General features: G+C 47.4%; 1 protein-coding gene across 1 annotated transcript in view; it reads right to left on the bottom strand.

The window, feature by feature from the left end:
* Positions 1-15,000, bottom strand: part of LOC139410039 (A disintegrin and metalloproteinase with thrombospondin motifs 6-like) — a 315,470-nt gene that overhangs the window by 48,761 nt on the left and 251,709 nt on the right. Inside the window, exons 8-11 of the mRNA XM_071155470.1 lie at positions 12,986-13,091; positions 9,603-9,749; positions 5,144-5,285; positions 1,003-1,110 (exon numbers count right to left, since the gene is read on the bottom strand). Of these exons, the coding sequence (XP_071011571.1) occupies positions 1,003-1,110; positions 5,144-5,285; positions 9,603-9,749; positions 12,986-13,091 (503 nt within the window). The remainder of the gene's footprint in view (positions 1-1,002; positions 1,111-5,143; positions 5,286-9,602; positions 9,750-12,985; positions 13,092-15,000) is intronic.

The following is a 15,000-nucleotide window of genomic DNA, read 5'->3' as shown; positions in this document are numbered from 1 at the left end:
CCTCCACCTCACCCCTCCTTCTCCTCCCTGCCCTACCACCTCTCCCTCCCTCCTCCCTCCCTTCCCCCCTAGTTGGCAGGGCCTCTCCATTACAGGGCCTGGTGAGAAATGGCTGACAATTGTGTTCCTTTGAAGCCCCCTCCCAACCCCCATCCCCCTCACCACCCACCCTCACCCCAGACAGGAGCGCACTACCAGCCCCCCGAAGCCCTCTGTCCCAAATCCCCCTGAGCTGATCTCAACCTGTGCACCCTGTGTAGCCCAGGACCCCGTCAGTGGCCCCCGGGGGCCTGAAAGGCTCCAGTCAGCGGAGGGTAATGTCACACGACAGCCCCTGACACCCTCCCATTCTTCCCTTTGAGACCTCGGACCATCCGGTGACAATGGCCACCGTAATCCATGTTAAAACCGTCTCCCTGTCAGCCGTCTAACCTGGCCGTGGCGTGGCCAGCCACCCTGCGATTCGACTCTGAAGTGATGACCTCAAAGCATGGTGTGTTTGTGTGTGGCGGGAAAGGGGGAGGGGCGGTAATACATTGGGATACCACAGGAGAGAGAGAGAACGAGCCCTACTAGATCTGGTTACCACACACCTCACAGTAACTAGTCTTGGCTCTGACACTCACACGCTACTTCCCACCTATGGAGGCTTAGCTGCCATCATATGAGAGAGAGAGAGAGAGAGAGAGAGAGAGAGAGAGAGAGAGAGAGAGAGAGAGAGAGAGAGAGAGAGAGAGAGAGAGAGAGAGAGAGAGAGAGAGAGAGAGAGAGAGAGAGAGAGAGAGAGAGAGAGAGAGAGAGAGAGAGAGAGAGAGAGAGAGAGAGAGAGAGAGAGAGAGAGAGAGAGAGAGAGAGAGAGAGAGAGAGAGAGAGAGAGAGAGAGAGAGAGAGAGAGAGAGAGAGAGAGAGAGAGAGAGAGAGAGAGAGAGCTGTTGGTATGGAGGTGAAGGAGAGAGCCAGTGTGTGTAAACTACAGGAGACAACTAGTGCGTTTGGACTTACCCCTTTCTCGATGCTTCCCGTCTGACACAAGGTCCCCTCGGCAGCAGGGATACTGTTGGTGACACAGCGGTTGCTTTTGCTAAGGCACCAGAGCTCTCTACACACTTCCTAGGAAAGGAGGCGAAAGCAAGTTGGTCAGAAGAAAGCAATTCGCTGCAGAGAAGAGCGTATTACAAGTAGAGAAATGGACAGAGACGGGCCTGTGTGGGAAGTGCCTTAGAGATGATAAATAAATACATGGTGTGACTTCACGTGACTTTCACGCCTCCTCTCCTCTGTCCCCCATCAGAACTAAAGGTGAAAGAGCTGGAGAGGGGAGAAAATACCTGGCTCTCGGCATCCCTCATATTGCTTTCCCTTAAAAGGATAGCAGACCTGGGTCAAATCGAGTTTGCACAGTTTGGAGTCACTTAGGACTATTTTCATAGGTTCCATTTCACACCGGGCAAACTAACTCAAGCTCAGCTGAACTATTTTGGAAGTGTGAGGCCGATATATCTGACCCAGGTCTGACGGATTGAGCCCTGTGCTTTGGACTCAGTTCAATCCTGAGAGACGATATTCCAAAGGTCAGCCCATGCTACTCATGTGTTGAAGGACAACTTACGCCTGGTCACGTTCACCTATCCGGACCCTCAACAGAGAGGCGGCTGACGTCAGTTCCCAGGAACCACCGTTAACCAGTTACAGGAAATCAGCTCAAACTGTACCTCAGAGAGGAGAGCGCCTCAAGGAGCAGGGATTTGTAGACATAACAACAACAACAACAACGCTTTGTCTGACAGGAAGTTTGAAAACAAACAACTTCTTCAGTTTCTGCAATTTATCCATCTTATCTCCTTGCTCTTACAACAGCGAGAGAGAGAGAGAGAGAGAGAGAGAGAGAGAGAGAGAGAGAGAGAGAATCCCAGTCAGACTCTCGTCTGGAATGAATAAAATTGTATAAGTGAATGCGTGTAACAAGGACAGCGCTGCACAACCCTGCCTTAGATTTCCCATTAAACCTCTATGGTTCCCCCTCCGGGCGCTCCACTTCAAAGGCTTTTTACTGGATAACTGTGTTACGGTGGAGGAGAAGAGGAGCAGCGTCACGAAGAAGAGTTACGGCCCTGAGCCCAGGTTCTGACCCCACGGGTCAGTAAATAAAGTCCAGGCCCCGCTGGTCTCCACTGGTCTCTGCTGCTGCTAGACGCGATAGATGAAATAAAGCTGCAAACTGTCACTCTGAGTCTGCCCTGTCTCGCTGCACCACTCCCAGCTGCTTTCAATAAGCCCCCCCCCTTCTGCCCCCCGCTAACCCCTCACTGCCCCCCACCCCCACTCCCCCCACTTAAAACCTCACCCTCCCTCCTCTCTGGCTTCCCCACCATTCCCGTTCAGAGCCGGCTGAAAGGTCAGAAGGAGAACCGGGTATGGATGGATGTGACCCAGACCTGGTCCGGCAGATTCATGCTAACAGAGAGGATGCGGGAGGGTTGGCGAAGGGTTAAAGAGAGCAGGGGATCAGGGAGGCCCGCCAGTAACTTAGACGTCACTTAGCCGTTTTTCCTCCCCTCCTCACCTTGCGACTGAACTGGGGTTCAGGACGAGCAACGCGATGAAGGAGTGTATTACTCGTATAACTTAGCTTGACACTTTGTGTCCGCCCCCCTGTGTGGCCGCGAAACCAACGTCTTCCCTGTTTCACGCTGAGATCTGACCTCTGTGACGTCATCGCCCTTTCCGGGCCAAAAGGTATCTCCTGCCCTTCCCGGTGACTCCGACGTTCTGAGAGTCCGTTAGAAACGACCGCTCAAATATTTCACTTCCGTGAGCCCGTTCAAAAACAACAACAACAACAAACATATTTTATGTTATTCCACGGGAGCAAACGTGTGGCCAAACTGTCCGCCATTCTGTCCTTCCCTTTCAGTGCAAGCAACAGACCAACTTTTCCACAGGGCTGTTTGTTCCTATTAGAACCCACTACAGCTGTAGGGTAAGAGGACTGGTGGAAAGAGAGACCAGTTGAGTAGCAGGACACAAACAAACCACCGCAACCGTAACAGTGACTGTAAAGTGCTGCTGTGCCTCTCTTCCTCCTACACATCTTTTAGTTGTCCTCTTTAGTCTTTAATGGCACTAAAGCAGGGCCTGCTCTGCTCTGTGTGTCTCTACAGGGTAACCGTATCCCAAAGACGTCCCCTTACAGTACATCACCTCCAAAAGCAAGCACTATCAAGTCATAGATCCTTTCATTGTTTCTATGGCTACATGGGTCCAATCAGCAAGCTCTAAACTATAGACAACTCTTTACCAGACAGCTGGCTGGCTGAGTGAAACAGACCTGACTGTCAGAATCCATAACCCTACTAGTTGAAAGACTACATTCTAGTGCTGTGGACGCAGCCGAGGCTCAGAGCAGCACAGCTGAGCCAGGCTGTGGAGGAATGCTCTCCTTTCAGAAATGGCTGTCTTTCATGCTGATCTAAAACCACAATTATGAGCTTAAGAGCCAAAATGACAGGCTTTGATTTGGGGCCCGTAGTAATCTGCTGTCAGATATTTCTTTCAATGAAACAAAATAAACTCTCTTGATCTCGGCTAATGGCAGACTCTTTTTTTTGTTGTGTCCGTATTGGTTCATTAATTCTTTGTGGCTTTCATTCAACATCTCCTGTGTCTGTGGCTTGGTTCAGTTCTCTCTCTGCTCGTGTCTCTTTATTTACCTTGTGTTGTTATTCTTCATGGTGGTGGTAGGGGGTAATGATTTTTTACGAAACTGTGGTGTGTGTGTGGGTGTGTGTGTGTGTGTGTGTGCAAACCTCCCTCCCTCATCCATCACTTTAAGATAGGTTAGTGAGATATGCGGCACACCCATCCCAGGTGCTAAGAAAACAATTATGTTTCCTTAGGATGATAAGAAGATAACACCCTTAACCCCTGACTAAGAAGATAACACCCTTAACCCCTGATTAAGAAGATAACACCCTTAACCCCTGACTATGAAGATAACACCCTTAACCCCTGATTAAGAAGATAACACCCTTAACCCCTGAGTAAGAAGATAACACCCTTAACCCCTGATTAAGAAGATAACACCCTTAACCCCTGATTAAGAAGATAACACCCTTAACCCCTGACTATGAAGATAACACCCTTAACCCCTGATTAAGAAGATAACACCCTTAACCCCTGACTAAGAATAACACCCTTAACCCCTGACTAAGAAAATAACACTGTTAACCCCTGACTAAGAAGATAACACCCTTAACCCCTGATTAACACCCTTTGATATACAAGGCAGCTTGGCACAACAGATGTGCTCCTCTCCTGTTACCTGATCACTACCAGAGCCCCTGCTTCACTAGCATTATCACTAATGTTAGATGCAGGATCAACCGTTGTTGGATTCAATTAACAAAGCATTTTCCATGAACAAAGCATTGTCCTCCACTTAAGAGGAGAGAGACGGTGTGCATACGGCAGAGAAGGGAGACGGTGTGCATACCGCAGAGGAGAGAGACGGTGTGCATACCGCAGAGGAGAGAGACGGTGTGCATACCTCAGAGGAGAGAGACGGTGTGCATACCGCAGAGGAGAGAGTCGGTGTGCATACCGCAGAGGAGAGAGACGGTGTGCATACCGCAGAGGAGAGAGACGGTGTGCATACCGCAGAGGAGAGAGACGGTGTGCATACCGCAGAGGAGAGAGACGGTGTGCACACCGCAGAGGAGAGAGACGGTGTGCATACCGCAGAGGAGAGAGACGGTGTGCATACCGCAGAGGAGAGAGACGGTGTGCATACCGCAGAGGAGAGAAACGGTGTGCATACGGCAGAGAAGGGAGACGGTGTGCATACCGCAGAGGAGAGAGACGGTGTGCATACCGCAGAGGAGAGAGACGGTGTGCATACCTCAGAGGAGAGAGACGGTGTGCATACCGCAGAGGAGAGAGTCGGTGTGCATACCGCAGAGGAGAGAGACGGTGTGCATACCGCAGAGGAGAGAGATGGTGTGCATACCGCAGAGGAGAGAGACGGTGTGCACACCGCAGAGGAGAGAGACGGTGTGCACACCGCAGAGGAGAGAGACGGTGTGCATACCGCAGAGGAGAGAGACGGTGTGCATACCGCAGAGGCGGAGAGACGCAGGTTTCTTACCCCATATTTGCACTGTCGTGAGGAAGCTCCATACTGGAAGCGACACTGCTCGTCTGCGTCGTACACCTGCCCCGGGACCACTGTTGGGTACAGGAAGTCTCGTTTCAGAGGTTCATTGTCCAGACACGTCCCCCGACCTGAGCTGTCAAAAAAACAAACCTACAATAGGATTGTTTCTTACACACCACACCCGCAGAGCCTACCGCGCGGGTTCCCAAAGGCATCCTCCAGTCTTAATGGACTAATCAAGGGCATGATGTTAAGTTGACTCAGATGTGCTAGTGTTGGAATGTGTCATATAAGTGGAACGGCTCTGGGTACTCAAGGAGAGGTTTGGGGAAAACCGGGCAAAGTATAGCTACTAGGTATAGCTACTAGGTACTGGTGTTCAAAAAGCAGCCCTCCAGGATAGAAGATCACTGGTTTGGCAACATCAAATACATCGTTTCATTTAGAGGGCATCTCTCAACCTGTATTGTACACAATTCCAGCACAGTGACTTGAAACGACTGATGGCATGGCATTGGCAGGAGACGCAAATAGAGTTTATGCCAACCCCGGTCACACCGTCCCACTAACACTTGTCGCATCGCCGTGTACGTCTTCAGTAGCCTCTAACCCCACAACCCTATAGACGGAGTGGAGAGGAAGAGGAAGTCAAGAAAATACATGTAAAGACGAGGAACAACAAAGCAAAGAGAAGAGACCATGAAAACCCAAACTGCAAGCAGTGTCTGTCTGTTTGTCTGCCTGTCTGTCTGCCTGTCTGTCTGTCTGTCTGTCTGTCTGTCTGCCTGCCTGCCTGCCTGCCTGCCTGCCTGCCTGTCTGCCTGCCTGCCTGCCTGTCTGTCTGTCTGTCTGTCTGTCTGTCTGTCTGTCTGTCTGCCTGCCTGTCTGTCTGTCTGTCTGTCTGTCTGCCTGTCAGAAACTCGCTGCGCTCTGCTTATTTGGCACCGCGACTACGCCACACGTATGGGATCCACGGAGAAGCCAATAAAACGACAGGAGGAGAGAAAGAGAGAGAAAAACTCTGAGTGGGCCGCAGGTCACCAGTCCTGAGCTGGAACTCTGTTTAGTCTGTTTTGTCATAATAGAAATATGTCTGCCGCACAAAGAACTCACTCTGAAAACACACACAAACACACACACACACACACACACACACACACACACACACACACACACACACACACACACACACACACACAAAGAACTCACTCTGAAAACACATACAAACACACACACACACACACAAACACACACAAACACACACACACACACACACAAAAAGACTGCAATTTTGTATTCTGTTTTAGCTACTTTTCTACTCTGCCCAAGAAAATATAAATACTAAAAGTGTGGCCAAGAAAGCAGGCAGGACAGACAGAGCAGCTTTTGTTGGGTTGGTTGTGTGTGTTTATTCTGGGTTGGTTGTGTAGCTTGTTTTAGATACGGTGGTGTTGCTGAACGGATGCTTCTCTGTTCTCTCCCCGTCTCCCTGTCCGCTCTGAGGGCAGACGACTGGCTCATACTATTACTATACTGCTATTTATTTTACTACTAATACTACTACTGGTACTATTACGAATACTGGTACTGGTATTATTATTAATACTACTATTGCTATGTCTGTTACTATGTGTATTACTAATGTACTCTTTGTGCTTTCCAGCAGTGGCAGCAGCAGTGTGCTGCGGACTGCTTCTCGTCCCTCGAAAGAATAAGACGGCTCAGAGAGAGAGAGAGAGAGAGAGAGAGAGAGAGAGAGAGAGAGAGAGAGAGAGAGAGAGAGAGAGAGAGAGAGAGAGAGAGAGAGAGAGAGAGAGAGAGAGAGAGAGAGAGAGAGAGAGAGAGAGAGAGAGAGAGAGAGAGAGAGAGAGAGAGAGAGAGAGAGGGGAGGGGAGCTAGCGGAGGAGAGAGAGGAAGGAGGGAACAGAGTGAAACAGAGGGGGAGAGAGAACGCATCCCTCTTTTTAGGAGTGAACTAGAGATCTGTGTAACGGTAGTGTCCTTCTCCATCTTCATCAGATGTTGGGACAGTCCGATCCGATTAACCGTTTTAACTACAACTTTGCTCATCAGTAGGAGCTACACTGAAGTGAGCTATCAAATGATTTAAAAACACAAAAACACCACAATCAAAGTTAAATAATCTCCTCTGTACTTTGCAGATTGGCCAGAGGCAGCCAGGAGCCTTTGGCCCCCCACCAGATGATCAGACAGCACATCTAATAGGAAACTACACTCAACTCAGCTAAAGCATGTCCACCAACCGGAGAGGAGAGGAAGAAACACTGGAGCTCAGGCCCTGGGTAGTATAACATTTCACCTCTTCAATTGACCCTTTTACTCTTTCTCTCTATCTCCCTCTTCCTTTCTCCCTCTCTCTTTTCCCCTCCTTTCTCTTTCTCCCTCCCCTTCCCCTCTCTCTCTCTCTCTCTCTCGCTCTTTTCCTCTGTAGTGGAATAATCATTTTCCTTGAAGAGGTCCGTCTCACCAGAGAGAGCCTAGCTCTGGTCAGCTGAGCTCCCCTAAGACCTACCCTCCCAGCCCACTACATCAACCCACACCCCGGCAAACCAGGTCTGGGGCAGACTCCACCGTTTATTGCTTCGGGGAGAGATCAAATAGTCTGATGTTTAAACATAGAAAAGTATTACTTGACAGAGTCGAAGCAGCTTCCTGTCCTCTGGGAAAAGCCAAGTTCGTTACACTGTCAGAGAGGAAATCTCTTCAAATCAGAAGAGGAAGCATCGCCGGATCCTAAACCCCCGCCTTGGTCAGCCGTGTTAAGACTAGATATTAACGAGATTAAATAAACATTGAAATCGTATGATTTTAAGACTTGGGGTCGAGATTCAATCTGATCACCCCTTTTCGGCTACAAAGGTTCTGCATTCACACTAAACACTGCACATGTCGGCTCAATCGGATTATGACTGACGTCCGGATTGAATCGAGGCCTAGATATTGCTTCAATAGAAAAGTGCACAATTCTTGGTTGGTGGCCACATTGGAGTGAACTCCATGTCGTATATCTATTGTGAATATAACTAGGCTAAAAGTTACAGAACTATTGATTTATGGCATACTGGCAAGAGAACCACGCAGAGTAAACTGTGTCTGAACTATGTCTGCATTCATAAACCATTCTTTAGAACCCGAACGACCAGCCACATATTGCACCAGCAACCCAGTATAGAAGCCAAGGCCGCAGCCAACGTTGTTTACTTGGCGAGAAGAAACGTGTGGCATGTCCAGAAGACTGCCGGAGGGAGAGAACCTGGGGAGGGTAACGTCTAGTTCACAGGAAAAACCTCCCAGGACAAAAAGCAATACATCACAAATGAAAAGGCGGAGTGGAAAAGACACAAAGACGAATTCACCCACAACAGAATTTCCGAGGAGAAGAAGAAAAGGGAACAGCACAAAACGGGGGGGGGGGGGGGGATCACGCCAATGTGAGCAAAAATATTCAGCCTCTCTGCACTTTGGTCTGAAAAGAGTGCTAGACTCTCAGGTGATCCAACTGTGAGAAAAGACGGCCAGCGTGAGGATGTCCAGAAACCGTAGCGAGGCTGTGTGTCACTGTGAGAAGTTGGTACGTGTAATGTCTACGTCTATGTGCCAATGCTACTTGGTACTGCTAGCTAATGTCTTTCCTCGTCTCGCCTCTCCTCTCCTCGTCTCTCCTCTCCTCTCCTCGCCTCTCCTCGTCCCTCCTCTCCTCGCCTCTCCTCTCCTCTCCTCGTCTCTCCTCGCCTCTCCTCGCCTCTCCTCGCCTCTCCTCCTCTCCTCGTCTCTCCTCTCCTCGTCTCTCCTCTCCTCGCCTCTCCTCGTCTCTCCTCTCCTCGTCTCTCCTCTCCTCGTCTCTCCTCTCCTCGTCTCTCCTCTCCTCTCCTCGCCTCTCCTCTCCACGTCTCTCCTCTCCTCTCCTCGCCCCTCCTCTCCTCGTCTCTCCCGGCTCGGGAAGGCTTTCACCAGAGAACCCGCTCTGACAACCAGGGCCACCGTTCTCCCGACACGCACGCTGAAAACCATTCGTTGGGTTAAGAAGTTGAGGGCCTTCGAGGCCAAGCTGCTTTGTTTTCTATGGACGCTGTCTGACGAGAGGATTTGTTTAATACTTCTAAACCCAGACTCTATCTGTTATCATCTGCCGGTTCTGAGGGGCACTATTTGAAATAAATGAAGAATATCCCTCTTTACAGAGGCAAGAAAACAAACCTATCTGTTATTCAAAGCACGGAGAGACAGGCGATTATGAAGAGGAGGACGAGAGTAGGATTTCTGTGTCTGTCCCAAATCCCCGGCTCAATGTTTGGACGGCTGGAAGGCTATCCGTGTCTTTTTACCTACTGAGGACGTTTCTGGTTGGTTCAGGATATGTACAAGAGTTTCAATAGGTGGTTTTTAACTGGGAATAAACTGAGATAGGCGGTGCCCCTCTTCCACTTACTCGAGGAAGCTGGTGATATAGTCCTTACTGCAGGCCGACCAGGAGAAGGGGTTGGTGTTAGCTGTGATGTGGGCCGCCATCAGCTTGGCTGCCTCGTGGCCTTTAGTCCCACATGAGTTTCCTATTCCATCATGGTTCATCCCGAAACTGTAAGACACAAAATGGAGGACAGAGAGGAGGGCAGGTAAAACACGGAGTAAGATGGAATCAAGACAGTGATCTAAGGCCAGTTGCAGGTTAAGGTAAGGTATCTGTGCCTAAGGGCAGCTTCTACCCAGATTGGCTCAACATCCCATTCAAAGGGAGATTGGTGGTGTCATGGAGGGAGAAATCTACTGCAGGTGATGTGTGTGAATCAGTCAGATAGATTCTAATACTGCGGGTGATGTGTGTGAATCAGTCATAGATTCTAATACTACGGGTGATGTGTGTGAATCAGTCAGATCGATTCAAATAGGTAGAGAGGCTATGAGATGGTTAGAGAAAGGTAGAGAGGCTATGGTATGGTTAGAGAGAGGTAGAGAGGCTATGGGATGGTTAGAGAGAGGTAGAGAGGCTATGGGATGGTTAGAGAGAGGTAGAAATTGTATGGGATGGTTAGAGAGAGGTAGAGAGGCTATGGGATGGTTAGAGAGAGGTAGAAAGGCTATGGGATGGTTAGAGAGAGGTAGAGAGGCTATGGGATGGTTAGAGAGAGGTAGAGAGGCTATGAGATGGTTAGAGAGAGGTAGAGAGGCTATGGGATGGTTAGAGAGAGGTAGAGAGGCTATGGGATGGTTACAGAGAGGTAGAGAGGCTATGGGATGGTTAGAGAGCGGTAGAGAGGCTATGGGATGGTTAGAGAGAGGTAGAGAGGCTATGAGATGGTTAGAGAAAGGTAGAGAGGCTATGGGATGGTTAGAGAGTGGTAGAGAGGCTATGAGATGGTTAGAGTGAGGTAGAGAGGCTATGGGATGGCTAGAGAGAGGTAGAGAGGCTATGGGATGGTTAGAGAGAGGTAGAGAGGCTATGGGATGATTAGAGAAAGCTCCGTAACATCTGGTGTAGAGGGGACTAGAGGTCAGGGGTCAGTCTCTGTCTGGAGAGCTGAAGGAACCAGAGGGTTTTAACCACCACCCTGATGCTGCCTGCCTGTCAATCAATCACCAGCTACAGACCCGGGAGGTGGGGAGAGACCAGGGCCAAACTCTCTACGATCTCAATGAGACAGGGGGAAAGAGAGTGAAAAAGGAGAGCGGGAGAGGAAGAGAGAGAGAGAGAGAGAAAGAGAGAGAAAGAGAGAAAGAGAAAGAGAGAGAGAGAGAGAGAGAGAGAGAGAGAGAGAGAGAGAGAGAGAGAGAGAGAGAGAAAAGAGAGAGAAAGACAGAGAGAAAGACAGAGAGAAAGACAGAGAGAGAGAGAGAGAGAGAGAGAGAGAGAGAGAGAGAGAGAGAGAGAGAGAGAGAGGTTCAACCCACACTCAATTCACCCTCCCCCTAAACCTCCTTAACAGAAAGAAAGGCTGCCTTCTGCTGCCCAACTTTTCATTTCTGACTGAACACTGGACTGGCTGCATATAAATCATTTGAACAATTCAAAAAAATAATTCTCCCCAAAACATTGTCTGTCGGAATATCGTAACGAAAGAAAAGCTTGCGTTACGGCAGGAAGCCGAGGCTTACTTTTCCTGACCGTCCAAAAGCACAAATCAGTATGTAATGTATATAACAAACCAACCACATCGCAAGGCCCCGGCCTGTTTTTCTAAGGCTGGCGTTTATGACATTTTAGCCTACTCTGGAAATAAATCAGCCGTCCTGAAACCGTGTCGCAACATTTTTTTTTTTTACATTTTTCTTCATACATCCTCTCCTTGCAGGGACTATTTTTACAACTGCCCCACAACAGAAGCAGACACGAGACACGATAAAGGAAATGGCCATCTCTGTGAACCGTAGACCAATACATCATCGTTATTTACATTTATATTCAGGAGGTATGCGGACACTGTCATTAGCATGAGCTAATATGTAGAGATACAGTGCAGGGTGTCTGTAGAGGGGAGCGTAGCTACACACAGACAGATTTGGCAACCCGACCCAAAGCTCTGGTACTTCTTCGAGAATAGTAGACTCTCTCTGTGTAGGAATATACACGACATGGCCAAAAGTAGGTGGACACCCCTTCAAATTAGTGGATTCGGCTATTTAAGCCACAGCCGCTATTGACAGGTGTAGAAAATCGAGCACACCGCCATGCAATCTCCATAGACAAACAGTGGCAGTAGAATGGCCTTACTGAAGAGCACAGTGACTCAACGTGGCACCGTCATAGGATGGCACCTTTCCAACAAGTCAGTTGGTCAAATGTCTGCCCTGCTAGAGCTGCCAACGGTCAACTGTAAGTGCTGTTATTGTGAAGTGGAAACGTCTAGAAGCAACGACGGCTCAGCCGCGAAGTCGTTAGCCACACAAGCTCACAGAACGGGACCGGTGAAAGCTGAAGTGAGTAGCGCGTCAGCACAAGAACTGTTTGTCGGGAGCTTCATGAAATGTGTTTCCATGGCCGAGCAGCCGCACACAAGCCTAAGATCACCATACGCAATGACAAGGGTTGGCTGGAGTGGAGTAAAGCTCGTCGTAATTGAACTCTAGAACAGTGGAAACACGTTCTCTGGAGTGATCAATTGCTTCACCGCCTGGCAGTCTGACAGACTAATCTGGGTTTGGTGGACGCCAGGAGAATGCTACCTGCCTGAATGCAAAGTGCCAACTGTAAAGTTTGGTGGAGGAGGAATAATGGTCTGGGGCTGTTTTTCATGGTTGGGCTAGGCCCCTTAGTTCCAGTGAAGGGAAATCTTAACGCTACAGCATACAATGATATTCTAGACGATTCTGTACTTCCAACTTTGTGGCAACAGTTTGGGGAAGGTCCTTTCCTGTTTCATCATGACAATGCCCCGTTCACAAAGCCAGGTACTGTTATGTACTGTTATAGACTGGCCACCCCTCAGCCTGGTTCCTCTCCACCCAGCACAGCCGCAGCAATGTTCCATCTAGTGGAAAGCCTTCCCCCTCTTTTTTTTCTCTCTCTCTCTTTCGCTCTCTCTCCCCTCTCTTTCTCTCTTGCTCTCTCTCTCTCCTCTCTCTCATCTCTCATAGCCTATTATTTTGGAATTAGGTGTTTCGACGAGCAGGTGTCCACATACTTTTGGACATGTATCGTATGCATGTATGTATTATTATTATACACAGGTGTAGTTAAATATTTTGTTGTGAGAATATTGTCATCCGGCTGAACATTATTTGGGGACACATGGTTTTAAAAGCCTTGGTGTGGAGGGGATAAGGGAAAGGCCTGAAAGGGTTAACAGTGTTTAGTAAAGTAAATGTGAGCAAACTCACTTGTGGCCAATCTCGTGAGCGATGGTGAAAGCAGAACCCAGGCCGATGTCTTCATTGATGCTGCAACTCCTCTCCGGCTCACACATCCCAGCTACTGACGCCAAGCCTGGACACAAACATACACAGAGAGAGAGGAGAGAGGAGGAGAGAGAAAGAGAGGAGAGAGAGAAGAGAGAGGAGAGAGAAAAAGAGAGAGAGGAGAGAGAGAGAGAGAGAGAGAGGAGCGAGAGAGAGAGAGAGAGAGAGGGGGAATTTCTGAAGAAATTAACCGGCAATATTCATTCAAAAAAACAGCCCAATAATCTTTACAACATAAACCAATCGTTCAGATGGGCTCCAAACAGTGCAGAGGCATTCATTGAAACATTGAACTCAAATGAAATGATGAACTCTATACAGTTTTTCAATAACTCACAGTACCAAAACAATAAAGATGGTGTCAATTCAGCTACCCAAAACATCAACTGCATATTCCAAAAAGCAGCATCGAAAGCAAATTTGAGAAAACCAAAGCAATGCAACATCAGAAGCAAAAATCAAAACGTTTCTGACAAATGGTTTGATAATGAATGTAAAACAATTAGAAAACACCTAAGACAAATGTCAAACAAAAAACATAAGCAGCAAAACAACCCAGAGCTACGATATGAATACTTTGAAACTCTGAAACAGTATAAACAAACACTGAAATGCAAGAAATTGAATTATACCAACAAGACACTTGATGAAATTGAAAACGCAATTGACCAAAATCAGTTCTGGGACATGTGGAACAATTTAAGCACAACAAAGCCACAAGAATTAGCCATACAAGATGTAGGAATTTGGAAAACTTACTTTGATAATCTATACAAAAACATCCCACAAAAAGACTTAAACCAGAACCAATTAGAAATTAAAGAAAAATTGAACATCCTGGAATCAGTCATTAAAAACAACCAAAATCCATTAGATTACCCAATAACCCAACAAGAACTAAATGAAAAGCTAAAATCTATTAAATCAAAAAAGGCTTGTGGTGTAGACAACATCAGAAATGAAATGCTGAAAAACAGCACACCTGAGTTGCAAAATGCTGTGCTTAAATTGTTCAACATGGTTTTAACTTCTGGCTGCTTCCCTGATGTCTGGAACCAGGGGCTCATCTCCCCTATCCACAAAAGTGGAGACAAATCAGACCCCAATAATTACAGGGGAATTTGCGTCAACAGTAACTTGGGAAAGATTTTCTGTAGCATTTTGAATTCAAGAATTCAAACCTTTCTTCAAGAAAAAAATGTAATAAGTAAATGTCAAATTGGCTTTCTCCCTAACCATCGCACTACTGACCATATATACACCTTACACACACTAATTAATAAACACGTCCACCAAAAAAAAGAGGGCAAAATCTTTGCTTGCTTTATTGACTTTAAAAAAGCATTTGATTCGATTTGGCACGAAGGGCTATTCTACAAAATTCTACAAAGTGGGCTTGGTGGTAAGGTGTATGACTTAATAAAATGTATGTACACAGAAAATAAGTGTGCAATAAAAATCAAAAACCAAAGAACAGAATTTTTTTCACAATGTCGAGGTGTGAGACAAGGCTGCAATTTGAGTCCAAATCTTTTCAACATTTATATCAATGAATTAGCAGACATGTTGGACCAATCTCCAGCCCCAGGACTCACACTATTTGACACAGAGGTGAAATACCTGCTATATGCTGATGACTTGGTACTTCTATCACCAACCAAAGAAGGTCTTCAACAAAACATTAATATTCTGGAGCAATATTGCCATAATTGGGCCCTGGCAGTAAATTTCCAAAAAACTAAAATCATGATTTTCCAAAAAAAACCCAGATGTCAGAAACAAAAATGTAAATTCACCCTGAACAACACCTTAATTGAACACACAAAAAATTACACCTACCTTGGTCTGACCATATCTGCATCGGGAAACTTTAATATGGCAGTGAAGGCACTCAAAGAAAAAGCCCGCAGAGCAATGTATGCAATAAAAATGAAATT

This window comes from Oncorhynchus clarkii, chromosome 5, assembly GCF_045791955.1.
Source record: "Oncorhynchus clarkii lewisi isolate Uvic-CL-2024 chromosome 5, UVic_Ocla_1.0, whole genome shotgun sequence".
NCBI classification, from domain to species: domain Eukaryota; kingdom Metazoa; phylum Chordata; class Actinopteri; order Salmoniformes; family Salmonidae; genus Oncorhynchus; species Oncorhynchus clarkii.
Note: the sequence above shows the minus strand (reverse complement) of the source record. Positions and strands in the feature narration are given on the sequence as shown.